This window comes from Astyanax mexicanus, chromosome 16 (assembly GCF_023375975.1).
Source record: "Astyanax mexicanus isolate ESR-SI-001 chromosome 16, AstMex3_surface, whole genome shotgun sequence".
Classification (NCBI taxonomy): domain Eukaryota; kingdom Metazoa; phylum Chordata; class Actinopteri; order Characiformes; family Acestrorhamphidae; genus Astyanax; species Astyanax mexicanus.
In genome coordinates this window covers 14,141,921-14,168,704 of record NC_064423.1, presented here as the reverse complement: position 1 = coordinate 14,168,704, position 26,784 = coordinate 14,141,921, and the positions used below count along the sequence as shown (strand labels likewise).

Sequence of the window (26,784 nt, the reverse complement as noted above, 5' to 3'; positions counted from 1 at the left end):
AGTCTGGGAACCTTTTTCATATGGCTGTGCATGTTACACATAAAAGAGCGGTGGAACAAATAATAAAAACAGTGTGTGAGAGAAAGAGGAGGAATAACATTATAGGATGGACTTACAGATCATCCTCCACCCTTCATATTGCGGTTCCCGAGCCAGTGACATTTTCAGAACATTGATCCATCTACATTATCCCAAATGTCAGCAGCAGTTTAAATGGCCGGGTTAACACTCTGAGACGTGGTCTCAAAGGCTCACGTTATTAAAGCCCACTCAGACCAATTCTCCAGGTCCAGTGCAGACTGCAGCGCCAAAGACCAGATTTACACGAGCCGGCCAGAACCGTACACTTTCACCATGACATTGAGAAAAGCTTATATATTATGAAAAAGGAAACTTTTGTAAAAAAGGAATGAGAACTAAATATGCTATAAAATATTTGTAACAAAACACATTGTTATTCTGTTCAGTTTCACTGCTTAAAATAAGCTAATAATTTGCATCTCCAGTTATTGTTTAGCCTAAACATTAAAACCGCCTACTAATTGTGTAGGTTTTCCTCATTTACACCTTTACACCTGGTCATGTCATGTGACTAGTGTCTGTATTATGTCCTAGCTGGCCACCAACGTCAATAGACATTAATTTCAGGTTGAATATGCCTGTAGCCTAAAAGTAATAAGCATGATGATCTCAGGACAACATACATGATGGTGTTTGTCTCAGGACAACACTAATGATGATAATGAGAGCGGGAAAAGAATCTACATGCCTACTAATGGTTCACTGAATTTAGGGTATTTTTCATTAAATTTAAACATTGTTGTATTTATAGTTTTTAATAGTATTTTTAAATGTGACTGGGTGATACTGGGATTTCTGTCTTAACAAAAGTAACAAAATAAAATGAATACAATAAAATGTATGTTTACCATCAACACGTAATGATGATGTCAGGACGACAGACATGCCTGATGTTGTTCTCAGGACAACATACATGAACATACATGGTGAACACACATGATGATAATGGTCTCAAGGCAACACAAACAATGACTGTCTCAGGACAACACAGTGACCGTGATGGTCTTAAGGCAACACACGATGGTCTAAGGAAAACACACGTAATGATATTGCTCTCAGGACAACACATGATAGTCTCAGGACACAATTTAAACAAATTGAAAAAGTAGAAAATTAGAAAAAAATGGTGGTTTCTTAAAGGTAAACTATTGCTGAATGTTAGCACTAAAAGTGTTTTAGCGTCGTTTTTTTATTTTTTGGATATATTTTCAAAAACCCTGGAGATGGAGATGTTTAAAAACATCTCCATACATGATGACATACATGATGATGAGCTCATGACAAAACAAATAGTGATGATAGTCTCAGAACGACACACATGATGATGATCTCATGACAAAACAAATAACGATGATAATCTCCGAACGACAAGGATGAGAATGTTTGTCTCAGGACATCTTAAAATTTTCATGTATTTGTATTGTATTTATACTTTTTAGTGTAACTGAACTGTTGATCTCTTGATGTCTTGTACATAATAATTCAAATTTTAAAAACATTTTCACTATTTTGACAGTATTTTGAATGTATTTCTCAAACAGCTTGAAAAAACGAATCATGTTTACTATAAACAGGAACATGATTAAACTTAGTGCAGAGGGGTTCTGGAAATAAAAAACTTTTACTCAGCGTATCCATATATAGTAGAGGACAAACAGCACGGTTTTGATCTCCCACAGCTGGTCAGACGTTCTGAGAGTGAGATGAGGCGTCTGGAGGCTTCATCATTCTTTGTTGAGGAGGTGGGCCGGGATTGCAGCGGCCTCCATTATGCGCGGGTAAGCTGACAAAATTGGATTTAAAGTGGAAGAGTGTGAAGTGTGTGTGAATGGTAATTGGATCATTTATTGAGTGAAATTGGCCACTGAGAGTAAAACCACTTGGTCTGGACGATATTGAAAGGGAGCCGATTGAATTGACCCAGACATGATGTCCCTTTTGGCAGTCAGTGGAGCACCCACTCATTCACAAATCACACACACACACACACACACCACACATGGCCTTCAGGTGTTTGCACACTGGCCCTATTAGAACTGGGCTGTGCAGGCCCAATTACAGCTCACTCTGTACAGTAGGGCTGTAACACTGTGACCTATGGAGCACAACTGCTGCAAAAACAACACACCGACCACCATAACACAATCATACACATACATACATTCACAGAAAGAAACAGAGAAAGAGAGAGAGAGAGAGAGAGAGAGAGAGAGAGCACTGCAGGTGATCCCCGCTGTCACAGGCAGTGTAAATGATCACTAATGAGATTGAATCCTCCTAATTAGGGATGCTATTTTACTATAATAGCACCAAATGCAATTTGCAGAGCTAAACCAAGCCTCAGGTGTCCAGACAGCTGGAGCCAAGAAAGTCTTCTCATCACTGCCATTTACATTCAGCTCTAGCTGACCTTGAATTGCAACCTTCTCATTCTAAAGCTCAGAGAAGACTGAAAAAAAAAAAACAGACACATGAGATACAGTAGTGTACAATGAGGCAGGGGCAAGGACAGGGGCACTGAACATGGTCATTAAAACTCCTGAAACCTTCATTAAAATTTAAAGCCATAAGCTAAAAACATGTGAACGTATTGTGAACAGATTTGTGTTTTGTTTGCAGTTTATCATACTGTATTTTGCTGGCACTGTATCCAAATAATAAGGTGCTTAGAGTACGTATTCAGTGTTATAGTGATTTAACCAAGGCTAAAAGTCAATCTCTCATGGTTTAATTCTGCAGGATTAAAAGTGTACACGAAGCTTACCAGGCTATGCAAAAACATATCTTAAATAAAATAAATAAAAAAATATATATATAGGAAATATATGAAAATATTTTAATTTACATGCTAGCATAACATGCTAATCCTGTTTCTGAGTTTAAATTCAACAAAATTCTTATTTTAGGTTGAGATGTCCCCTCCCCTTCCCCCAGGGAGCAAATTACAGGGGGTATTGGGGGGCTCAGGTTCTGTTTCATATGGACTGTTTGTGATCTCTGCACACCCTAAGCAGAAATGTGTAAAATCTTTTAAAACACTTTATCATCTACTAAGGTCTAAAACGGGAACTGTGTTTTAATGTAGAGAAAACTAAAGAAACTAAAAGCTCCGTATGCTGCAGTAGACATATTGAGGAATTAATTACTCAGATGAGTAGTTTTACAGTATTACAGTATTATTATTATTTTTTAAATAAGAGTTGCAGTGGATATGTAAAGGCAGGGAAACCACAAAAATACATGTGCAGGGCAGGGTGCCTCCAGGACCAGAATTCTGGGTTAGAACTGTTAGAGCTGTTTTAACAGCACAAGGGTAACTTACTCAATATTGATCAATATTAGGTTTTAATGCTATGGCTAAACAGAGTATAAAACTATGCTATCTCAAACTCAAACTATTGTATATGTTGCATCTAATAAACAGAAGTTAACAAAAGACAGGTATTGAAAGACACACTTTTGATTAAGGCTGTCAAATTCATAGTAAATGTAGATTAATTACTTCAAAAAAGTAATGTAAAAAAATAATGCTGATTAATTGGCTTCATTGGTGCCTTTGTCCTGGCACTACAGTTCCGGTCACTGTAATGTGATAGAGACAAACAAAAGAGCTTAATCTATCTAACCATAATTCTCTATTATAGCTTACTCTATCTAACAAAAATTCTTTATTATAGCTTACTCTATCTAACAATAATTCTGCTCAGAAAACAGCATCAGGGTCCAAACCTATTGCTGTGTTCGGCTGTTAGCTAGCATTGAGTCTAAAGTGATTAACTAAGGACTTAAGCCAATCAAACCACAAACCTACTAATCTAACCAGCACTGTCATGCAGCTTGCCATCAGCTGCTGGAGCCCTGAGAGAGCACAATTGGTCTTGCTCTCTCTGGGTGGGTAGATGGCGCTCTCTTCCCTCATCACTCCTAGGGTGATGTTGATCAAAAGGCATCTGTGAGCTGATGTTTCGAAACCGAGTCACTGCGCTTTCCTCCGAGCACCAGATAAATTGGCAGAAAAACATGAGATGATTTGAACAAAAAAAGTGATGCAACTAAATTTGACTAATTATTCACAGAGCATTAGTTACATCATTTTTTAATCGCTTGACAGCACTCCTATTTATAGTAGGATCTGAGGGATGCATCATGTTGAAAATGGTGCAGTAGTCCTTTAACTCAGATCTGCAGGCTCTGACATGTGGAATAAAGGCAGCCCAGCTCGAGCTTGAGTTTTTTGCCCCAGCAGCATGTCTCTCAGGCAGTTTGAAACTCACTCAAGTGGTGTTCTAACTGGGAGCGGTCACACTTCATAAACCCTGCTGATGCATGTACCTTTCACCGTGTAGAACCAATAGCCGGAGGGATCGACAATCCGCGCGGCACAACACCCTGACAAGAAATCCTGTAAAACGGAGTTCTGCCAACACGATTGAGACGCCCTGGTCAGCCTCTTTCTGAGCTGCAGCAGAAACCCCTGAGGGTGGCATTTCTGGTACATCTGGATTAAAACCAGGGCTGGAGTTTATAACCTACAGGAGTGAACGGTGGCTTCCTGAGACCAGTTATCAGTCTCCTTTTTGAAAGTCTTGCTCTAAAAAGCGCCTAAAAATAAAGCAAAATCCCAGGAGATATGTTTCTGACTGCACCTCGCAAGGTTAATGTCCCGTTTTGAAGTGCTTCTCGCAATTACACAATCAGGGCTGCTGGTAGGAAGCCTGAAGGCCTCCCAAAGCTGCACAATAGGCAATTACAGTCCTACAAGAATCGGTTCATCTTCTGGTCAATTTTTCTTTCTCCATCAATCAGTGTGGTGCATTATTGCACAGGGTGACATGTCCACTGTCGGCTAAGCAGCCTAATGAATGTCTGATCTAAAACTGCGAACATGTGAAGGAAAAAGAGGATAATGGTCGAAATCCGTTTCTTGCTTTTGTAAACGAATAAATTACAGCTGATTACGCTGTGTAATGGAGGCAGCCAAGCATACTGTGCAAACGCTTTGCTTCTTAATGGTTTAATTAAGAACCTCATTCAAACTGTAGCAGAACATTTCAGTGTCAGGGATGTGTGTGTGTGTGTGTGTGTGTCGTGCTACGCCACTAGCACTGAAGAACAAAAGCGTCTAGCTAATTGCTGCAGAGCAAGCAGATGTGCCTTCATCTTCTACTCACAAAATATCCTGTCAATCAAACAACAAATCCTACACCACACTACAGTGTACTGTTTTCGTCCAAAAGCACTCCTTCTAATTAACGCATTCAGCTACTTATAGTTGTTCACACTCCTGACACCGATGTGGTCCGACCAAAAGAGGTGGTCTCTGTGCAGATCTCCTGAACCATGGTCCAGCTAGAAGGTTCAGACTTTTATACCCATTACAAGTAATTAAGTCAGTTTTTAAACAAACCAGAGATAAAAAGAATTTGTGAAATCTGACTCCCTTTGGAGTGCCAGGGCATTACACAGCAGTACTTCTAAATCATTTGTTGTTCGGATCAGCAATTTCAGTTAAATATATCTTTTAGCAGATAAACACAGTGATATTCGAGAAGCGAAATTAAGTTCATAGGATTTACAGAAAGTGTGCAAAAATTCTTTAAACAAAATCAGGCAGGTTCATAAATTTGGGCACCCCAACAGAAAAATGGCATCAATATTTAAGTAGAGTCTCCTTTTGCAGAAATAACAGCCTCTAAATGCTTTCTATAGCTTCCAATGAGTGTATTTTGATTCAATGTATTTTGGACCATTCTTCTTTACAAAACATCTCCTGTTCAGTCAGGTTTGATGGGTTTTTGAATGTGAACAGTCCACTTTAAATCACATAACAGATTTTCATTAATTAAATGTTTCAGAACTTGTTCCTCTGCATGAATGCCTTAATAGATTTTGAGCAGAGTTTAGGGTCTTTGTCTTGTTAAAGTATCCAGAACTGCCCCTGTGCAACTACAACTTTGTCAGTGATTCCTGAACATTTTTCTCAAGAATATGAGAGTTGATTTGAGGCTCCCATGTTGCCACTCTTCAGAGAAGATGCAAAGAGGAGAAAAACATGCTAGTTGGTTCCTAAGTGGTTTCAAGATGGCTGCTATTGTGCTGTTACGTGGTTATTGTTGTAACCCATATGGTTGATTGGGTGCTTGTTTTGTATTTTAACATTTGCACTTTAGTCATTCCTATAGGAAAAATAAATACTGGTGGCAATATATTCCCAGCTGAAAATACCAGCAATACCCTCTGACGCTGGTCACACTTGTTAAGCTGCTGGACTATCTGAGCTCCTGACTGGTATAGGGTATTTTTGTATATTTTGAGTTTGATGGTTTAGCTGCTCTATAAGCATGTTTAGTGGTCGATCAGCATGACCAGTGAGACCCCTCTGGTTGACCAACATGACTTACCACCTTGACCATTCAAGACCACCTCAGACCATCTACAATTAGCTACCACCAAAAACTAGTATTGAACTGGACGTTTCACAAAGGTGAACTGTATAAATATTGAAAATGCTGCAAAACGCCAGTAGAGGAGAACAATACAAAAAGCAACATGCACCCATACTGTAATTCCATGCTTGAATGCACAGCAAAATCCTGTTAAAATAACACCTACGGTCTTGATTTAAGTCCCACTGGACACAAATGAACAATAGGAGGGCTAATCCAGGGCGTGTAGGTGGTCATGCAGCATTGTAAGCGTAGGAGGTTTTGCAGCACTGGGGATTTTTGTGTGTATCTAGTGTAAATACAACAGTACACCACAGTCAAGTTAAAACTGTAATAAACAAAAGTTGAGGTTAGTTTATATTTTGCCCAACAAAGCACAGCCTATGTCTTAATTTGTGTTTGATGAACTAGTTCTACCTGCATGACCACCATGTCCACATGCTCATGTAATTCTTAGATGGGTGAAAAATGGGACTAAGTGGGTTCAAGGTGGGCATGAGCTCTGAATGGGTTTGACTGTGCATTTGGGGCTTCCCAAATGGGCCCCATCCTTTCAACCCTCCTTAACTCACATGAGCCCAATCAGTGCCAATTTGCAGTGTTCAACCCAGATGAGGCCCAGTTAGGCAGGTTAACTAGACCAGCTCTATCAAAATACTGAAACACGAACAGTTTACCCACCCTGAGCCAGCTAACCTGTTTATAACAGGGAGGTACCATGCAGTAGAAACCCAGCTAACAATTTTTGGTTAGTAGAATGTTTTAAAACATTACATGTAAACTTCTTAGGATGTTCACTTGTCCAGTTTTCTAAATGTTCTTAAAATGTTTTCATTTACCATTTTAAAACTTTATGGTGTAGTTGCTATAATGTTACTTGTGTCAGTGTTTTAATTTTAGGTTTTGGGAATGTTACTCCTAACCATTTCCATAATGTAAGTATTAGTCTAGCTGGGAACGTTATGTGTGAAACATTCTAATAACTTTATGATGCAAACCATAACTATGTCACACAATTTTGGAACATTCTTAAAACTTTATTACTGTTACATTACTAATCTTCCTGAAACCTTTTTATAACGTTCTTTGTCAGCTAATAAGTAGCCTATAGTGGTAAAAAGTAGGATCCTTGTTGGAATGTAGTAATTGATTTTGGTTATCATTGGCCACGCTGGTCATGCTAGTCAACCAACTTTAGAACAAGTTCTAAAGTGCCAGGGTCTCTTGTCCACATCGGTTGCTTACATTTTGACCAGCATTTTGAAAACCATCCCTGTCAGTCACTGTCAGACATTATGGACAAACCCCTCGACCTAGACCCAGCCCTGTCAAATAATCAACACAGGGTAATTACAGATGTCCCAAGTCTCCTGGAAGTTGTGGGAGTTTACCACATATCAATAACGGCTCCCTGATGCCCGCAAGTCAGATAAAATCTCCTGGAATCTACCACACGCACACAACAGATTTTTTTCACCAATCGTCTGAGGGATGAAAGGGAGTGGGAGAGAAAGTCATGTGAAAATCATGTGCATATTTATGAAGCGCATGCAAAACAGAGAGGGTTCTGATTTGGCCTGTTCTCTACAAAGAATCTGTGAGTCAACCAGTCTAAATCAGTTTTAAATTAATTTTTGCAACTTGGGATGTCTGTAACTATCACATTTGTCACATTGCTAGCATACAGACTGAAATTACTGAACAGGAAACAACAAAAACACCAAATACCTCCGCTCTAGTAATGGAGAATATGAATCATCTTCACATAGAAAAAACAAACTTTATGCTATACCATTCTTAGAATATTTAAGTAACTTTCAAAATGAGTATCTAAGATATGGGGTGAGGATCACTTACTGAGGCCTTTGACAACTGCTTTTTGTGTTGTGTATTTTTGTTTTCTATTTATTTGTTTATTCACTAAAATTCTTTTTATAACCTTCATCCATAACAAAGGGGAATATTGTACCCTTGGGAAAGTTTTTGCATTAAAAAAAACAGAGAAAAAAATGTAAGTTGACCAACAGTTAAACCATGCTGTTATTATTTTTAGCGGGAATAGGTAGAGGTAGATATTATACACTCTAGTGAGAGGAAAGTAAAAGTCTCAGAAATTGAGATAATTAAGTAAACAGTGAATATATATTTTTAAAAAGGTTAATAAAACAGTGAGGTAAAGTTTGTACGCAGCCATGACGTCTCACAGTCAGTGAATAGAAAGGCGATGCTGCCACCTGTCGGTCTGTGGTATAAACTGCACCCTGCCCTCACTGTCTCCACCGGCAGAGTCCTCAGTCTGCCCACAGTTGAAGGGTCACAGTCAGCATGGCCGCTTCTGTTCTCTGCAGTAACACTCGGAGCAGGTGAGGTAAAAGCGTGTTTATCTGGTTCTCAGTGTGATGTTTCAGACAGTGTGTTAGCTGTGTGTGTTGGTTGTGTTTAGGGTGAGCTCTGTGCTGAACAGAGATGTTAAACAGTTCGGGAAAAACTTCATGTTTGACTCCAATGAGGAGACCTGCTGGAACTCTGACCAGGTAGGTTAAATATAATATAATAAATATAATAACAATACTATTTACTTACTGAGGGGATATAACATCTATACAGTGTTAGTATAGTTTTTTTTTTTTTTTTTTTTTAAGTTTCATTTTTTTATAAAAATACACAAAATGTTAGCTGGACTAACTTTTTTTTTTTGCCAAGAATTGTAGCTAGCTACATAGGTAAGTTAGCTAACGTTAACTATTTGAGTATGTAATGTTTCAGTTCTCACTCTCAGTTCTTAAACCAAAAGAAGCCATGCTGCTTTATGTGTCACAGACCCTTTAAAAACCTTTTAAAAGCTGTGTAAACTTCTTTACAACACATCTTTACTTTAACCAAGTGACACCACACCTTCACTTTTCCTAAGCAACATCTACTGAATGTCTTAAGAGCATCACTACAGCACAGTGTGTGAGAATCTGTTTTATTGAATCTGAACTTTTTTACAAAATGTAGTTAACTAGTGAGGTGTGCTGGGTTATAGCTTGAGAGAAAACTACCTCCTAGTAAAATTGTTTTTTTTATTTTTGTTATCTTTTCCAACCATTTAATCATTCAAACACTTTAATTTAATGTTTTAGGATCCATATAACTAGTTCTGATACAGTTTCTGGAACAAAGTGTTAAAATACAGGTTATGAAGCTGTTGTGGTGTTTATGTAAACTACCATATTCTGCACTATAAGGCGCACTGGATTTTAAGGCTGGATTTTACTCTAATTCAGCAGGTCTCACTGCTGGGTGGTGGTGGTGTTGGTGGGGATTAATTAAGTTACGTAAAGCTAAGCTAAGTAAACAAAACCAAGTAATTCTTAAAACAAAATCTAAAAAAAAAAAGTCAAACTAGTGCTAGATGTTTATCTACACAGATTTCCCTCCTGAAAACTGTTTGAGTGAGTAAAGCGTAAGGCACACTTACATTTTTTGGGAAAAATTAAAGGATATTAAATGGGCCTATACTGTGAAAAATATGATATATAATATCTCTGTGTTTCCACAGTAAGAAAAAAACAAACAAGCTGCTGACTGAATTGATCTGATTCTAGTTTGAATTTGGCATCAGTATTCACAAATGGGTGTGGGCTCCTATGAGTTAAAAATATGGTTCTAATTTTCATTGGACAAACAGTGGTTATATGTAAACTAGATACTAAGATGTACATTTGTAAGTTTGGTAAATGTTTGTATTTTAGTGCTAAAAAAAAAAAACATTAGGTTAACCAGTTTTGTTGTCACTCCACAGGGTGATCAGCAGTGGGTGTTTCTGGAGTTCCCAGAGCCGGTAAAGGTGTCTGAGCTCAGGCTGCAGTTCCAGGGTGGATTTTCAGGAAGATCTTGCAAGTTAGAAGGTTTCTGTCAATATCTCTGCTCCATTACATTCAAATTCTAATCATAACTATGTTTCAGTCCACTAACCCCTCAAGCACCGACTTTGGGGGTTTGTGACCCAGAGCCATGTTTTTTTTTTTTTACAATACACAATATGAGTGATTTATTTTTGTCTCCGATATAAATTCCTTTAAAAGAGCTCTTTAAATTTTTTTTTTTGTGTAACATTTTCACTATTTATCATTATCACTATTATTGTCTGTGTTCTAGGAGAGCAAAAATACAGTATCGCTTAAAGTGGAAGTATCGCTTTATACTGGAAAACATCCATATTTGTTTTCTAAAAAGAAGTGTTAAACCAACCAAAATATGTTTTATACTTAAGATTCTTCTAACTAGCCACATTTATCTTTGAGGCAGATTTGCGCACTCTTGGTATTTTTTCTCAGTGTCTTCCTGGAACAGTTTTCTCAGCGTCTTGAAGGAGTTCCTGAAGGTGCTGAACAATAGCTGATGCTTTTCCTTCACACTGTAAAGCTCCGGCTCATCCCAAATCACCTCAAGTCACCATCTCAGTTTATCAGTTTTAGATCAGGGGATTGTGGAGGACAAACACTATATTACGATGTAATTCCATATGTGTCCCTTAATTGTTTTAATGTCTTTAATATTAATCTACAATGTTGAAATATGGAAACACATTGAATGAGAACAAATTTTATCCAAACTTTTGACTGGTGCTGTAAATAATGTGATTTTTTGACAAACAGAACAAAAAAAAACAGATGAACAGGGGAACAGATTTGAAACAGTGTTGTCAAATACACTGATATGTTACCTGGAACAGTAACTAGTATTCTGTTTCATGACTTTTGTGATGTCCTATGAAAGCTAAAAAAAAAAACCCTGCACTGATGTGCTTTCTATGGTGTGTTTCCAATACTTGTAACATGATTAATTGACCAAATTTAAACCCCTGACCCCCACACACTTAATGCAAGTGAAAACCAAGCTCACTGGTGTTAACTGGAGGTCTAAAGATTGATTACAAATCAATTAAAATACTCCACTCTAGATTATTTGCCCATTCTCTAGATTATTTGCAACTTTATATACAGCATTGTAATATCTATATTCAGTTATATTTTAACAGTGTCAATGTTTTTGAAAGGTGTCTATTATTTTTTTCTTTTGTTTCTGTTCTAGGCTGTAATAAAGAGGGAAACCTAGAGCACATTGAAGACTTCTATCCAGAAGATGACAACAGTCTACAGATATCCTTTAAAAATGCAGAGTCCTGTAGAAATTGTAATTTACATATATTACATTTGACTGCACAGACTTTTAGAACATCCTATCAATCTTGCACCCACTGTTAAACCCATTATATGTTACAGGTATGATGCACTCAAGAGTAATTAACTGAATTTTGCAAGGGCATGTTTTTAAACCAGTATTTTAGTACACAGTTATTCTCCTGCCAACTTATACACAATATTGCCAAACCCTCAGCTTCAGTCTAGCAATTATCAGTTTATGAATCTTAAGGGAAAACATACACAGCTAAAATAAAATTAGATCTAATTGTGTAAAGTATCTGATGATGTTGGTTCTATTCCTGGAACTATATGTCTGTCACTCCTCTCATGCTTTTATTATGTCCTTAATTCCTCACCCACAGCTTTCCCATTCAGGACGCCCCCTTGGTGCAGAAGGTTAAAATAGTATTCAAAAACAGTACAGACTTTTTCGGAAGAATAGTTGTTTACTCTTTAGATATCCTGGGGGAACGATCTTCGTGATGCCTGGAGAAGGTAACAAATGAGAGAAACAGAGGAGAAAGAAACAAACAGGCGACCAGCTCATCATGATGGGTGGATTGCATAAAAGACTTCTTGCTGCATGGACTAATTTTCTTTTTTTTTTTTCATTATTCATTTTACAATGATTTTCTAATGGATGCAAATACACACTAGTAATTAAACTTTTTTTTTTAATAAATAAATCCATATCAACCAATTTACATGTTTGTCATTTTTTATTAAAAAGGTATAAAAAGGTTTACAAGGAGAGGAACGAACAGACAAAAAAAGAAAAAATTGTTCTTTGTGGTTTGGTCATCTGGTTCAGCTTCGTAACAGTTTCAGAATGTGGTCCTCAAGTAGCTTTTGCACTAAAAAATAGCAGATAATGTGCTCAGTCATTATACAAGCAAAATTATCAAGATGCTTTTGTTGGACGATGTATCGTCTCAGAAATTATTGCGTTAAACCGTATTAATGTGATTTTTAAGACCATTAAATGCAACTTACAATAATTATGAAATAGCATAAAGCATTCATACTCCTTTAAAAAAAACAAAAAAAAAACAAGATTTATAGATTGGGAATAGACAGATTAGGAACTTTAAGTGCAGTCCACACTGTGGAGGCCATGTCCATTTTATCGTGATGGGCCTACACCTTTCTAATTACGTATTACATTTAGGACCTATTGCTAAAACAGACGTTTATACTTTATTGGAAAGCAAAAATATAACAGCATAATATTGCAATTATAAAGTTTAAACAATGGAAGAACAGACATTGGAAGTTAATTATTAATCAATATTAAAATTAAATAAAAAACAAAAATTGATTAGACATATATAGTCATTCATGCTAATAGGTTCTCTTTGCTAACAAAACCATAATTAGCAATACTGAGGTCAGTGAAATGACTGAGGTCATGTACATATATTTTATGGTTACAAGATAATAATAGTAATGTAATATTGTGACAGGCCTAGATGCAATCATATCCCAGAGCAGAGTAGAGAATGTCACTGCAGGAAAGGACGTAAACTTCCTTACAATACATTTGATAAAAAAAAAAAAAAAAAACTTGGGTAAGTGTCTACATGCATTTGGAAATAAAGTACAGTAAATTACAATAAATTAGGTGCATTTCTGTATTTACTGGATCAATACTTACTTTTTTTGTAGCCAAGCGCAACAGCCAGGGCCACCGGACTGTATCCAGAGTCAGCTTCGAATGTAATATCAGCACCGTGACCTAAATCATAACCACAGACAGTTACATAAACTATACCAGTGTGCATATAATCGATCCCATCCAGCGAAAGAACATATTGTACAAACAGCATTCTCGCTTTTTAGAAGAAATCAGTTATTATTATTTTGTTAATGTATTAGTGCTTTTATAAATAAGGTAGGGCTGTCAAAATTAACGCATTAACACTTGCAGTTAGTCTGGAAATGTAAAGGTGTGCATTTTTTTTAACACAATGTAATTGTGTGACAAAATTGAGAAAGCATGTTGATCCATTGGCAGTTTTATTTATAAGGAATATGGAGCTACACTAGCGTTTATTTTATCCATTAACCTATCATTATATTATACATAATACATAATACATAAAATTTTTAAGGGACTGGCACCAATAAATCAAATCTATGTGTTTCTAACCCTGTTTATTTTATTTACATTTAAATGCCCATTATCACAATCACAAGTCTTAAGGAAGAAATGTGTGATTATTATTATTATTTTTTTTTTTTTTTATCGTTTGACACCACTAAAATAAAATAAATATATAGCTCTATAAAAATAAAGCATATTTTAATTTTTAATGTAAAAAAATAAAATGACTGATTTCTCCCAAAGGCGAGAAATGTCTAACGTAAGTTGTTTTTGTTAGAAGGGCTAACTTATTAATAGTCATTTATAAATCTGACTCACCTAAGAGATACTCCACACACCTCATATGATTGCCACGGACTGCATAAAGAAGAGGGGTACCTCCGTTCTGTGTTTAAAAATAGTGTAAAGTTGTTCCAGTGGTTGCTGCAATACCTACTGCAGTACGGTTTATCATTTATTCTCCAGTATAAACACTTACCCAGTCGTAGGAGTCTATGTCAACTTTGTGTTCTAAGAGAATGTTGACAATGTCTGCGAACCCACAGGCGCTGGCTAAAGACAAGGCACTTTCTCGCTCTCGCGCAAATGTTCTGGGATCAGCTCCCTGATTAAGAAACAAGGCTTGATTAACAACTGAGTAAAACTACACAATTTAAATCCAACCTGCCAATCCAGTCAATCAAAAACTTTATTTCTCACCTTTTCCAGGAGAAACTGGACCATTTCGATCTCTCCAAATGCAGCCGCCCACATCAGCGGAGTGAAGCCTCGTTCATCCTGACTGTTGAGTAGAGACATATCTGCAGGAAAAATCAAGACAGTATAAGGAAATATATGCACAGGACAGTACTGTTTGCTGTTGTTGATCATTGTAGCAGATCATTGATCACCGCTTACCAGAGTCAAGGTGCATCTTCATTTGAGCCATTTCTCCATGTGCAGCAAGCTGATGAATGGACAGATCTAGTGAGGATTGAGAGAAGCAGCTGATTTCAATCAAACAGTTAAAACACAATCAGTCAGAGCTATTCTGGTTTGACTGGAAGACCTGGGTTAAGAAGAGGAGGTCTATGCTGCTAGACCAGGAACAGATTTATCTACATAAATGGTTGGGTATACTACTCTTTAGCTACTTTAAGTTTAAGTTTGGGCTGAACTACCAACTGCAATCCAGACCAATATTTGGTCAAACCAAAAGAAGTGATCTTGGTCTGGATAAACAAATGAATGGCTTGTTTTGACCAATTACAGGAAGATGTGCAGGCTGTAGTTGCCCATTAAACAATAGAAGAAGAATAGAATGTACTGTGTACAGTACACTATGTACTGTGGGTGTAGATTAATCTTTATAAATAAACAGAAATGCCATGTATCCAAGGGTAATCTGTTGAATTTATCCTGTGTGTGATAGGTGTGCACTCTAAGCCAATCAGATTCTAGCAGAAGGGGGCAAAACATGCAATATGCTGCTGTGCGATGAATGTCCTCCTACAAACCAATCAATGTAAAGTATAGAAGACAAAGCCAGTGTTGGTGAGGACGTCTGGACGTTCTTTAGTTTTTTAGGCTACTCACTGAATTTTAGTCTAAAACCAGAATAACCAAACCTAATCTATACAAGATCGAAACAAGATCTTGAACCTTGGTCCAGGTTTGTGGAGGCATTCATATGCCCTCTTTATGTAAGTACAATATTTATTGAATTTGGTTCTGACTATAAGGTGTGAAAATACCCTTCAATAAGAGGCTTGAAAGGAAGCTCAGATAACTACTAATACTGGTTGAAGTGGAACTGCAGTGAAACCTATTTCAACATTATTTTTTACTTTTTGGATCCTTTTGGTCTAAAAAAAAAAAACTCTCAACAGTTATTAATGTGACAACTGGTTTTAACACATAAATTGAGTTTAACTAAACATAATATATGTAAAAAGCAACTACCAAAAAAAACTTTCTTTTTCCAGACTTACCACTATTTGTACTATAATTACGGTAAAATATTAAAAGCTTCAGTGGTGGTCTTGATCAGTAGATAAAACTGCTATATGTGCAATCCCTGGTTCCTCTCTCGTTATAAGTGTGAAGAAAATAAGAATGTAGGTTTCTCTAGAGCAGGACATTTCACTTATTAGTATTAGTATCGCTTACTAGAAGCCATTCTGAGTTTGTTTACATCTCAACAACTGAATCTTCACACTGCTGTATGCACATCATGTACAATACAATAAAACCATTCTTTTTACAACTTTAAAATCCTGCATTAGAACGCAGGTTTGGCCATGCTTTAGAGGTTGGTGAAGAGTTGATCATCTACATGAAACAAATGGTTGAGCTGGATATACTGTGTTGCTTAAGTGAGGCTTTGACTACCCACCTGTGTATATATGTGTGATAGTCAATCTAACAATGATTAATGCAAGAACTGTTGAATATTAAGCTCCAGGTGGGCTAAATGTTTCCATCCAGGGTGTCAACCATCATGTACTTACGGTCCAGAGTGGCTGGCCGCACTGTGACCTCGTTCCCCCTCTGTTTATTAGTCAGGGTGGTGTTGTGGTTTATCGCACCGTCATCACTCATACTTTCCATCTCTGCTGATCATCACTCCTTTATGTACAGAAAGTGGGTGAAACAGGAAGTTCAATTCTAATTGGTTAAAGATACACTAAACCATAAACCATATTTTTTTCATTAATAGCTGAAATGTGTCCCTTTGAAGTAATGAAACATACTGATCCTGCTTAATTTCTTTCCTAACATTTAAAAAACGCATTTATTTTAGTAATTTCCGCATCTGCAGTACTAACACAGGTTTATCTGTGCTATAGGCAAGGATGATTGGCATCAGCCAATCTAGATATTGTTAGGTTATTTAACGCCCAAATTTGATCCCAGTTCTTTTAGCTGGTAGTCCTTCTCTGGTAGTATGTGTGACCACGCCCACTGGTTCTCCGGCCTGCAGTTACATGTACTACATGCAGAGAGGTCACAATATGCACAGTATGCAGTCAATCAAAAATACCGCCCCCCAGCCAATCAGCTGACAATCCTCCCCTGCCTCTAAACCCATACATCACCCAGTGCCCCTCCCAAACTAACCCTCCCATTTTTTTTTCTTTTTGCCCTTTTCAAATTTGAGCTGAGGGTGAAGGCAGCTAAAGTCAGGGGGTTTAGTTACCCTTTAACATTAGATCAGACTCACCATGACTGTACGTATAATCAACACTGTTAACATGCAGCTGATAAAACAGTAGCTTAACCTACTTTTCAAAGAAATAAACAGAACTAAAAGCAAACAGAGAGTGACTCCTGTATTCTTACCGTCGCTACTCTGAGTCTGTGGGAGTATCAGGAGACTCTTTTATGCGGGTTTTGTCTGTTTTTCCATTTCCTGACTGGGTTTGCTGGCTAACAAAAGTGAAACTAACTAAGCTAACTAGGCTAACTGGCTAACAGACTACAGGGAAGCACAGTGCGCTGAGTTTTATCGTTTAAATAGGCACATACCTCACTACTGTGTGATTCTTTGGTTAAATGACTACATATACAACACATGTAAAAAGAAATCCCTGTGAGCTCGTTTCTAGTTTGGTGTTTCTCGAGCTAAAAGCGTTGTATCAGAGCTGGTTTAAGGTGAGCCTGTCCACTTCCTATCTTCCTCTGTTATATTATTAAATGACTGCACACCGCTAGAGGGAGTCCGCGAGCGAGTCTTCAAAGAAAGCGGTGAATGGAGCTAAACGGCTAAAACTCAAATAAAAAATAGTTTATAACTACATATTTAGAATATTCCTTTTTATTTTAGAAAGAAATACCAACGTGTTTTGTTAAAAAAAACTCTAAAAACATACCTGTATGTTTCTATTTTTCCACAATAAACGTTTTTTTATGCAGTTAAGACGCTAGCGTTAGTGCTACAATATGCTAACTCATTGGCCAGACCAGGTTTATAAATGGAGTTTAAAAACTTTAAATAATTATTAATTTGGTAGGCAAACATTTTATGTTGTTCTGTCTTGAGAAAATGTATATGAAGGACCAGCTTGCAAAATGTATTTCAGAGAGAGAGCTGGAGTGGTTATTCTCCTCTCTACAGGTTCTCTGGATGTATTAAACGCATCTAGGAACTATTTGTTCTGGCCGCTGTTACGAACCGGACGCTATTTCAGACGCACATCAAGTAATAACAACAAAAACATCGCGGGGCGCTTTTAGTTCAGTGTTTAAACGATTTTTATTAACACTGATTTTCTGCTTGTGGTGGAGATGGAAGACCAGGAGATGCAGCTGAAAGTTAAGCGGGGTAAGGAGGAGGACTGCGGGCGTGTTGTGTGATAAATACAGGGAGAAGCTTGGGTCGGCTCCGTAAACACCGGGACGGTGTTAAATTGTAGTTTAATCTCTGATGTTAAAACAGGAGAATAAAAGGCTGTTTCTAATCAAGAGAGAGTGGATAATAACCTGTGGCGGTTTTTAACTGTGTTTTAGTAACGGATAAGTTCACGGAGAGCATGTACGTGCTGGCGAATGAACCGTCGATCGCGCTGTACCGCCTGCAGGAGCACGTCCGCAGATCCCTGCCCGAGCTGGTGCAGCACAAGGTCCGCTTACAGAAGTTCTTCAGTTCTGGATCAGTAACAGAACCATTTAACATCAATACTCTGTTTATCTTTAGGGTCAGTTAGTATAATTATACAGTGCCAGATAAAAGACTGGGAACACCTTTTAATTCAATGTCTCTCTTTGTTGATTTAAGTTATTTTCTACATTGTTGATTAATATTAAATGCATTAAAACAGTTAAGGGACACATGTGGAATTCTGTAGTAAACAGTAGGGTTTGGCGATATGGCCCTTAAATAATATCCTGATATTTCATGGTATTTTCACAATAATGATACTGTTGGCAATATGACAAAACATTAAATTAGAAACATTATTTAAAAAATTCACTACTGCAAAATTAAAATTAATTGTAAAATTAAGTAGATTTAAGTGTATGTATATATATATATATATATATATATATATATATATATATATATATATATATATATATATATATATGAAAAATAAAAAGTGTGTACAGTTTTCTTTTGCTAAAACCAGCAAAAAGTAGTACCCTGATGTGATAATTAGGGGTGGGTGATATGGCACGATATTTTAGGGTATAATATAATATAATCGTGTACGGTACGATATGGCACACCCAAGTAAACACAGTCTACACTCTGGAGAAACTGAACCGAAACTCCTTTATAACGCTGAACTTCAGCTGTTTAAATAACGGAACGGCGGTAGAGGTCACGTGATTATGGCATGGACGATAATAAGATTAATATCGTCACTAGCTTAAATTATCGCGATATTTTTATCGTCACAAAGCTACTATTAACCTAATAACAGTCATGTCCACGATAGGAAATAAACACTGAACACAAGATTTTATGGTGATGACATGGTGAGGATATTTTGGGAGGTATTACAAAGAAACATAAAATATCTAACATACAAACTTTGACTCATGAGGACAAAAATGTAATTCTTAATAAATTTTTGGTTAAAGCACCTATGCATATTATGTTTTTGTTTTGTTTTTTACTGTAAAACTCCAGATCACTTTAGAGCAGACGCAGGTAATCATAAATGCAGGAAAAAATTAAAAAATTATTTCCTATAATTTTAATTATGTATGTATATATATATATTTTAAGTATTTGAGATTTTGTGAGCCAGTCTGAAGAACAAAAGCTTTGCTCCAGATTTCTCCTGGATGCTCTGCACTCCTAATTTACCATAATTATTTAACCAACTGATTTCTTTATGGTCAGTTTTTAATGTGAAAATATCTGAAATAATGTATTTTGTGCTTCATTTTATGATATTTATATATATATTTTTTAAAGGAAGAATAAAGTAAAAAATATATATAATAAATATATGCACCAGTGTTATTTGACCCCTGGCTGTTTTAGCTGTTTAGGACACATTTGTTTTGGATAATATCACTATGATATGCATTTGTATAAACTTCAAATAAATTAAAAAAAAGCCTCCCTCTGCTTTAGGCCCTAACCATTTTTTTGGAATTTAAATTGCTCGGGTCAAATTAAGCCTAATAACAAAGGGTCTTAGTAAATCTGAGGGCAAGAGGAGGGTTAAAAATCTGCAGTTCACATTTTCACATTAATATTTAAATATATTTATTATTCCAAAATATACGTTCATTATCTTTTTGCCATTTGCTGTCATTTTAGAGCAAACTGTTAGTTTCTGAAGGTACTTAATGATGATATATTTTCTATAGACCGACATGCAGAGCTGGGAGGAACAGAGCCAGGGAGCGATTTATACAGTGGAGTATGCGTGCAGGTAATGTTTGAATGATCTTTGAATCTCACAGCCATGTTACCATTATACTGTTGGACGTGACCCACCATTTTGTTTTTGTATTTACAGTGCTGTCAAAAGCATGACTAACAGCAGCCTGTACTTTAAAAACATTGATGGACTGCTGAAGCAAGCCATCACGATGAAGGAACAGATCAGCAGTGCCCAAGGACGCAGGTATCTCGTATACTTCCAGTGCCTCACAATCAAATCCAGAAATCCAATAAATAATCACATAATTTTACATCCCACCACAATTGTTTTTGTTTTTTTATCAAAATGTACTTCACATCATTACAGCTGTTAATGATTATTTTCATGATTTTATTATTATTTGCTGATCTTATTATACACAGTCACATTCTGTTGCATGTTATATTGATTTTACATTGACGCTTAATTTTTTCCTTTTTGTGTTTTAGCCATATTTTATGTTGCAATTTGCTTAATTCTCTTTTTTGATCAATGCATGCTGCTTTAGTGGTGTAAAGCCTGCACCCAATCACAATGACCCACCAACACATGCTTCTACCACTTCATCTTGACCTGTGGAAATCTTTTGCCAAGGTTAGTGATGCTTTCGAAAGGCCTGATGTTGATCTGACACTTTGATTACCCATGATTTTATTCCTTGTTCTTTGGGAAATTATGATTTGTAAACGGTCCCATCATATATACACTGAGATGCCTAAATTCATGGGAGAGCAGTATATACATTAACCATAAACTGTTACCTCAGGAACGCCCACACTTTTATAAGTTACATATAAATATCCAAATAAAAAAAAATAAATAAATATCAGGGCGTCTTTAAAAGCTCTTAAAATTTGTTTAACTTAAAAAGGCATTAAATTGTCTTAATTTGTCCATATTTATATTCCATATTCCAAACTTAAAGCTGCAAACATTAGATAACTTATTTTCCACATTTTGTGTGAAGTGTGAATTTTAACATTTTGCTTTAAAATCTATATTTAAGTGGACAAACTGTACTATTTTGTGCAAAATTGTTGATTTATGTTTGTTTAAAATATTGGTTTCTCAGAAAATACAGGAATCACAGGTTTAATTTTAATTTCAGGCTTTTAATTTTTGGCTCTGGTATTAAAAAGTCTTGCATTTAATTTCCCCATACCTGATGTTCAGATACCCTAAAATATTATTGACTTAATAGTGATGGCAGTCAACAAGTGGATCTAGGGATTAAAACAAAAACACAGGTGAAAAGGACATTCTTAACATTTTATTACCAATGTCATTGTGAGTTAAAAGTCCTTTATTTTAATTATAATAGATACATTATTATTGTATGTGAAAGCTTTTATGTAGTTTTCTTTATGGTTTTATGTTTTGAAATCTGATTGAATACTCCTTAGTGTTGAACACAAATTACAGCAGTGTCTTCCAGTTCCAGATATTTTTATTGTGAGTTTATTTTTTATTAATTTAGTGTTATTAATGTGTAAGTGGTCAACCTGGGATACTGCAGTACTACAGATCTTAGTACTACATGGAATGTATAGAGTAAAGTACAGTTAATAAGATATATCTATAATGTATACCTATATTTAACAGCCTGGTGTATATTTTATTACTAGAACTACTGTGTAGTAAAATAATCAGCAGTTGAAGACATTACACATACAGTAATAGCTCTTCACACTAGTGTGGAGTCTTTACTGGTGGCTTTGCGAGCCAGCACAGTCCTCATCTCGTTGTTAACGCCGTTCCAAGGCTTGGCCTGAGCCTGAAGCAGGCCAGACTCCGCAGACAGGGTCCTGTGCATCCGGCTGCTGCTGCTGCCGCCGCTGGTGTTGTAGGCTTCTCTCTCGCTGGAGTGACTGTGCTGGCCCCTGGATGGCGAGTACTGTTGTTTGGGATCAGTGGAGGGTGGGTAGGTGTACTGGTGGTGCAGGTCGGCTTGACTGAGCTGCCTCCTAGGCTTCTCTCTGAAGCTGAGCTCTGAGGGGTGAATGGCAGGGCTGATCTCGGGGTTGTTCTGGTACACGGTGCTGACTTGCTGGTGCCGGAAGCGTTTGGCTGTGCGTGCCGCTCTGAAGAGCGAGTGAGCCACTATGACCAGCAGTACAAGCACACCAGAGGAGAGCACACACACGCTGGCTATTCCTGTCTCGATCTCGAAAACCAGCAGCATGTAAATGGCCATAGCTGTAAAGTAGAAAAAAGAAGATTTAAGTTGTTGTATGGTGTGTGTGTTTTAAATAAGTTAAAAGTAAGTGTATTGTGTTGTTGCGTCTTAATTTTAAGCTGTGCTTTCATTGGCTGGTTTAGCATTTATTTTTAGCCTTGCGCAGATTCATGTTTGGCCCCCCTACACCTTTATTTCCCGACATGCTACATTTGAGCTTCCCTTCTGCATAAACTAGTACAGAAAAGACCATAACTAATATGGAAGTGATGAGCTGCTCTCCAGTGTCAACAACACCACATTCTATTGAAGCCACAAACCATTTTATTTATTTGTTTTTTTTGGCTTTGACTTGGCCATTTTTGGACGATATATTGCAACAAACAGTGTTCTTGTCATTTTTAGAACATTTTGCTAATATAATGATAACATAATAGCATAACATTGCAATTGCCTCTTCTGAAGTCTAATGTACTTTTAATTATTGACAGAATATAAATTGGATAAATATCCTACACAAGTAAAACATAAATAAAAAAAATAAAATAAAAAAAACGTTTTTTTTATTGTGCAGAGTTTATATTGGGGGTTTTAAATAGAATGATGCAATACATTTATATAGCTCTTTTGCTACTGCTGGATGCTCTTTTATAGTAGGAACAGCTGTGTTTGAAGGTAACGGTTTGTCACTCCCATGAACTGCACTCCCATTACTCAACTATGCCAGTCTTAATACTGTTTATCATTCTTGGACAGCTTTAAGCCTAAAATAAAGACTGTGGTACACATATCTTTTTACTGAACAGGATTATTTGAGGAGGCTTCTTGTGAAAAGAAGGATTTCTTCTATTTGACTTTTTTTTCTACAGGAAAAGAGCTGTGGATCCTGGTATACTGAGGGATGGCGGTGAGAAGCAGAGTTCTGGGATATGAAGTGCACCTGCAGCCCCACTGAATGGACTTTGGGCCAGGGGTGAACCTCACTCCACTTTGAGTTTGAGTCTGTGGTTCCTCTTGAGTTTCAGTCCTCTGGCTCTTGGCACTGGGCTGGAATGAATGCGAGGGCTTTGCCAGGTCCTTACTTACAGTATTTCATCAAGGGTGTGAAGGAAGGGATTGTTCTCTGCTGCGTATAAATACTTTCACATAGTACTGAAATACTGTAATGTAATACTAGCACTGCATTGTGATGCATACTTTGGAACTAATGTTTATTCTGTAATAATGTTTTTGTTTTTTACTGATTTAAAACGAATGAGATTGTATGTGTGTAACGATTTGAATGATCATTAAAGTGACACTGAAACTGTTGATGTTGACGTCACTTACCGCTTAGATAAACGGATATCCCTAAGCAGAACAAGCCAATGGCTACATGCCGGACGGCCCTGCTTTCCAACAGAAACCAGTCAGCCCTGAATGAAGAGATATAAATGGGGTCAATTCCATTTTACTGCCAGACACAAAATAAGTGGAATAATCTTGTTTAAGCAAAGCTTCAAATTCCCAGCACAAAAATGCTCACAAAAGGTTCTTTACATGGCAGCATACAAAAACTGGTTGGTTCTTTCTTTTTTTCAATGTTATGTTACGTGGGTAAACATAACATCTTGCTATTGGATGTTTTCCATGTGTCTCAAAGCATATATCTATATTTTAGAAGAAAACCAGAATTGCTTAATCAGACCACCAGTCAATGTATGATATTCTACTTCTTATAGAGTGAGGTGATAAAGTTTAGGTGATGGATAACAGATAAAATCACCAGATTTACACTAGTCATCCATAACATTAAAACCACCTGCCAAATCCTCTGAGGGTGTCATGTAGTATCTGCCACTAAGGATTTTGGGCACCCATTGTGCTTCTGGTTGGCCTTCCTTGGAGCACATTTTCAGTACGTACTAATCATTACGTACCAGGAACTCCTCAAAAGACCTGTTTGTTGTTTTGCAAATGCCTCCTTTAAAATATACAATTTTGCTCAAAAAAAAAAAAAAAAACATTAAATTTGCTGTAATATTGTAATCACTTAATATCACCATTACATTTACAGATTTAGGGGCAAACAAATGAATCCTAGTCTTGGACTATACAGCATTTAAATTGAGCTTTTCCATTGAAAGGGAAATATATTGTACAACCAGTAATATTTCCTGTCTGACAACTGCAGCATAAAGTTTACTTCATTACAGATTACAGCAACTCCTTACTCGTGTGTTTTTATTTGTCAATGAGTGTCCTGTGCTGTAAAAAAGGATTTGCTTAATAGTACCATGAATTCATGCTTTCTACCAAAAAAATCCTGAAGAAGAATGTCAATCTATCAGTTTGTGGCCTTAAGCTCAGACATACTTGGGTTCTGCAGCAGGATAATAGTCCAAAGCACACCAGCAAGTCCACCTGAATGGCTCAAAAAAACTAAATGAAGATTTTTGAGTGGCCAAGTCAAAGTCTGATTGAGATGCTGTGGCATCCTGACCTTAAACCAGCCGATCGTGCTCAAAAACCCTTCAAATCTGCAAAGAAGATTGGCCCAAAAATTCTCCACAGATATGTGAAAGACCAGTTATTACCAACACAGGATGGGAGCAAATTCTTTTTCACACAGGGCAAGATTGGTTTGTTTTGTTTTTCCCCCGTCATAAATAAAATCATAATTTAAAAACGGATTGTTATATTTACTCAGGTTATATTTGTCTGAAGTTTGTTTGATAATCTCAAAAATGTAAATACGATAAAAAAAGCAAAAAAGAAAATAATTTTTAACAGTGTTAAAGCAGTAGTTTTAATGGTAATAACTGATGAGAATACCCAACACACTCCCACATGTTCTCCTCCAGCAGACTGTAAGATAAAGTTTTTTATTATGAGAGGAGGGAGTCTATGGACAGAGGTGTATAGGAGAGTTTGATGGTCCACAGGCCACAGGTGTAAGAAGCTACACCTGGGTTGTTTTGTTTGTGTAGTTTAGAAAACTGCTTTTCTGAGAATTTTAATGACAATACTAACAGCCTGGACACAACACTTGACTTTAGTGGTGGTGGTCCACAGGGTGGCCTGCATAAAACACAGGAATGAAGGTGTTTGGTGTACCTCTGCGTGTCTTCTCCTCCTCGGCAGACCTCGGTTGAGAAGTAGCTGTGCAGCAGACACACAACCACGGAGCTGGAGTTGAGGGTGAGAGAAAGCGCTGAAAGGACGACGGAGACCGGCATTAAAACGGCGGAAACGTCGCTCGGAACGACGGACGGAGCCTCCTTGCCTTGGCGAGCCTGCAGCTGGAAGATGAGGAACACGGACAGGACGGACATGACCGCGGACAGAACTCCCAGCAGCGCCAGGACCACCAGAGCCCGCTGGCTGTAGGACATGGCCGTGCGGAAACCGTGGCTCTCCTCACTCAAACTCCTCAATATTTATCTCCTTCACTGCTGCAGACTCCTCTCTCACACAGAGAACAGCCTGTAGACCGTGTAGAACTCATACAGCCCGATACACCGCCCTCAGAGCAGCTCCAGACTGCAGGACTAACTCTGTTTTGCCCCAGGTTGCTGCATTAGTTGCCCCCACAGCCCTCAGTCCAGCTCTCGGCTGCAGCTCAGCCTGAACATGTGATTCAGCCTCAATTACAATCCCCAGATTAAAAACAAAGCAAAACAATGAACTTTCCTTCCGACACGAAGCTCACACGACTCTAAACAGCACCAACACCCACCAGTAAACAGCATTTGGCACGAACTTTTAATAAATCTGAACTTTTACAACTTTATTGTGGAACTTTCCATACCACCTTAAATGCACTGTATCAATCAAATCGCCGAGAAAGGCACTACAATGCAGCGGCGGCAGCATTTAAGGTGGAACGGATAGTTTGAAAGTGAAGTCAACAAATGAAAAAAGTAAAACAACAAACTGAATGAAAAGAATGTTAAGTCAAAGGTCAAAGTCCCAGTGTATTATCCCATGTTGTAGAAAAGAAAATGAAAGGTGGGTTAATCCCCAACTCCCCTACGTGTTCGTTTGATAGAGAGTCGTAGACAGGTGGAGTGAAGTTGAAAGCAAACCAAGTATTTATTACTGAATTCAGGAGAACCAATACATACAAGACAGTTAACAGCCGTCCCAGTAGAAGTTCTGACCCCCCTCTGATCTGACTCCATGTTTATACCCCAAATGACGTGAAGCCTGCTGATGAGGCGTTGCTAAAATCATCTCATGTTAGTATGCATATTCTCACGTGTTAGTGTTCAAGTTTCACAGGTCTGACCGGACCACTAGTGTTTGGCCTTGATTGTGTCCATCCGGAGAGTGTGGTATTGTTTTAAGAATTGACTGGGTCCAGTCAGACAGTGTGATATTGTTCCAGTAATTAGACAGTGCCGCCCTCCCTATGTGCGCGCGTCCTCCTCCCGCTTTGGTA

General features: G+C 37.4%; 4 protein-coding genes across 6 annotated transcripts; 2 read left to right on the top strand and 2 right to left on the bottom strand.

Annotated features, from left to right (window-relative positions):
- Nucleotides 1-8,807: 8,807 nt before the first annotated feature.
- LOC103042503 (nuclear receptor 2C2-associated protein) lies at nt 8,808-12,419 on the top strand. Its single transcript, XM_049465525.1, has 5 exons — nt 8,808-8,890; nt 8,971-9,061; nt 10,315-10,420; nt 11,607-11,675; nt 12,081-12,419. Exons 1-5 carry the CDS (start codon nt 8,853-8,855, stop codon nt 12,200-12,202), a joined length of 426 nt encoding a protein of 141 aa, XP_049321482.1. The 5' UTR covers nt 8,808-8,852; the 3' UTR covers nt 12,203-12,419.
- rfxank (regulatory factor X-associated ankyrin-containing protein) lies at nt 12,420-17,485 on the bottom strand. Of its 2 annotated transcripts, none has more exons than XM_022669608.2 (8): nt 17,145-17,485; nt 16,313-16,430; nt 14,721-14,786; nt 14,523-14,623; nt 14,302-14,427; nt 14,142-14,208; nt 13,374-13,454; nt 12,420-12,573 (listed from the first exon to the last, which is right to left on the bottom strand). In XM_022669608.2, the coding sequence occupies exons 2-8, from the start codon at nt 16,410-16,412 to the stop codon at nt 12,527-12,529; spliced, it is 588 nt and encodes a 195-aa protein (XP_022525329.2). In that variant the 5' UTR covers nt 16,413-16,430; nt 17,145-17,485; the 3' UTR covers nt 12,420-12,526. The 2 variants fall into 2 exon arrangements, with proteins under 2 accessions (XP_022525329.2, XP_015462182.3); XM_015606696.3 differs by having other exon boundaries at nt 17,331-17,485.
- Nucleotides 17,486-17,950: 465 nt separating this feature from the next.
- On the top strand, nt 17,951-23,672 carry borcs8 (BLOC-1 related complex subunit 8). Of its 2 annotated transcripts, XM_007252636.3 has the most exons (6): nt 17,953-18,126; nt 18,312-18,424; nt 20,130-20,194; nt 20,282-20,389; nt 20,694-20,779; nt 23,231-23,672. In XM_007252636.3, exons 1-5 carry the CDS (start codon nt 18,090-18,092, stop codon nt 20,755-20,757), a joined length of 387 nt encoding a protein of 128 aa, XP_007252698.1. In that variant the 5' UTR covers nt 17,953-18,089; the 3' UTR covers nt 20,758-20,779; nt 23,231-23,672. The 2 variants fall into 2 exon arrangements, with proteins under 2 accessions (XP_007252699.1, XP_007252698.1); XM_007252637.3 differs by lacking the exon at nt 20,694-20,779 and having other exon boundaries at nt 17,951-18,126.
- On the bottom strand, nt 21,089-26,256 carry tmem221 (transmembrane protein 221). Its single transcript, XM_007252638.4, has 3 exons — nt 25,458-26,256; nt 23,691-23,776; nt 21,089-22,381 (listed from the first exon to the last, which is right to left on the bottom strand). Exons 1-3 carry the CDS (start codon nt 25,733-25,735, stop codon nt 21,870-21,872), a joined length of 876 nt encoding a protein of 291 aa, XP_007252700.3. The 5' UTR covers nt 25,736-26,256; the 3' UTR covers nt 21,089-21,869.
- Nucleotides 26,257-26,784: the final 528 nt, after the last annotated feature.

Bases quoted from the DNA above. Each gene is read 5' to 3' on its own strand.
- rfxank (XM_022669608.2), bottom strand. From the start codon at position 16,412: ATGGAAAGTATGAGTGATGACGGTGCGATAAACCACAACACCACCCTG. The intron at 14,624-14,720 runs GTAAGCGGTGAT...TTTTTCCTGCAG, and splicing joins GAAGATGCACCTTGACTCTG to ATATGTCTCTACTCAACAGT. The intron at 13,455-14,141 runs GTGAGTCAGATT...GTTATGATTTAG, and splicing joins GTGTGTGGAGTATCTCTTAG to GTCACGGTGCTGATATTACA.
- borcs8 (XM_007252637.3), top strand. From the start codon at position 18,090: ATGGAAGACCAGGAGATGCAGCTGAAAGTTAAGCGGG. The intron at 18,425-20,129 runs GTCCGCTTACAG...TATTTTCTATAG, and splicing joins CCGAGCTGGTGCAGCACAAG to ACCGACATGCAGAGCTGGGA. The intron at 20,195-20,281 runs GTAATGTTTGAA...TTGTATTTACAG, and splicing joins ACAGTGGAGTATGCGTGCAG to TGCTGTCAAAAGCATGACTA.
- LOC103042503 (XM_049465525.1), top strand. From the start codon at position 8,853: ATGGCCGCTTCTGTTCTCTGCAGTAACACTCGGAGCAG. The intron at 8,891-8,970 runs GTGAGGTAAAAG...GGTTGTGTTTAG, and splicing joins TGCAGTAACACTCGGAGCAG to GGTGAGCTCTGTGCTGAACA. The intron at 9,062-10,314 runs GTAGGTTAAATA...GTCACTCCACAG, and splicing joins CCTGCTGGAACTCTGACCAG to GGTGATCAGCAGTGGGTGTT.
- tmem221 (XM_007252638.4), bottom strand. From the start codon at position 25,735: ATGTCCTACAGCCAGCGGGCTCTGGTGGTCCTGGCGCTGCTGGGAGTT. The intron at 23,777-25,457 runs GTACACCAAACA...CTCTTCATTCAG, and splicing joins GGAGGAGAAGACACGCAGAG to GGCTGACTGGTTTCTGTTGG. The intron at 22,382-23,690 runs GTAAGTGACGTC...TCTACTTTACAG, and splicing joins GATATCCGTTTATCTAAGCG to CTATGGCCATTTACATGCTG.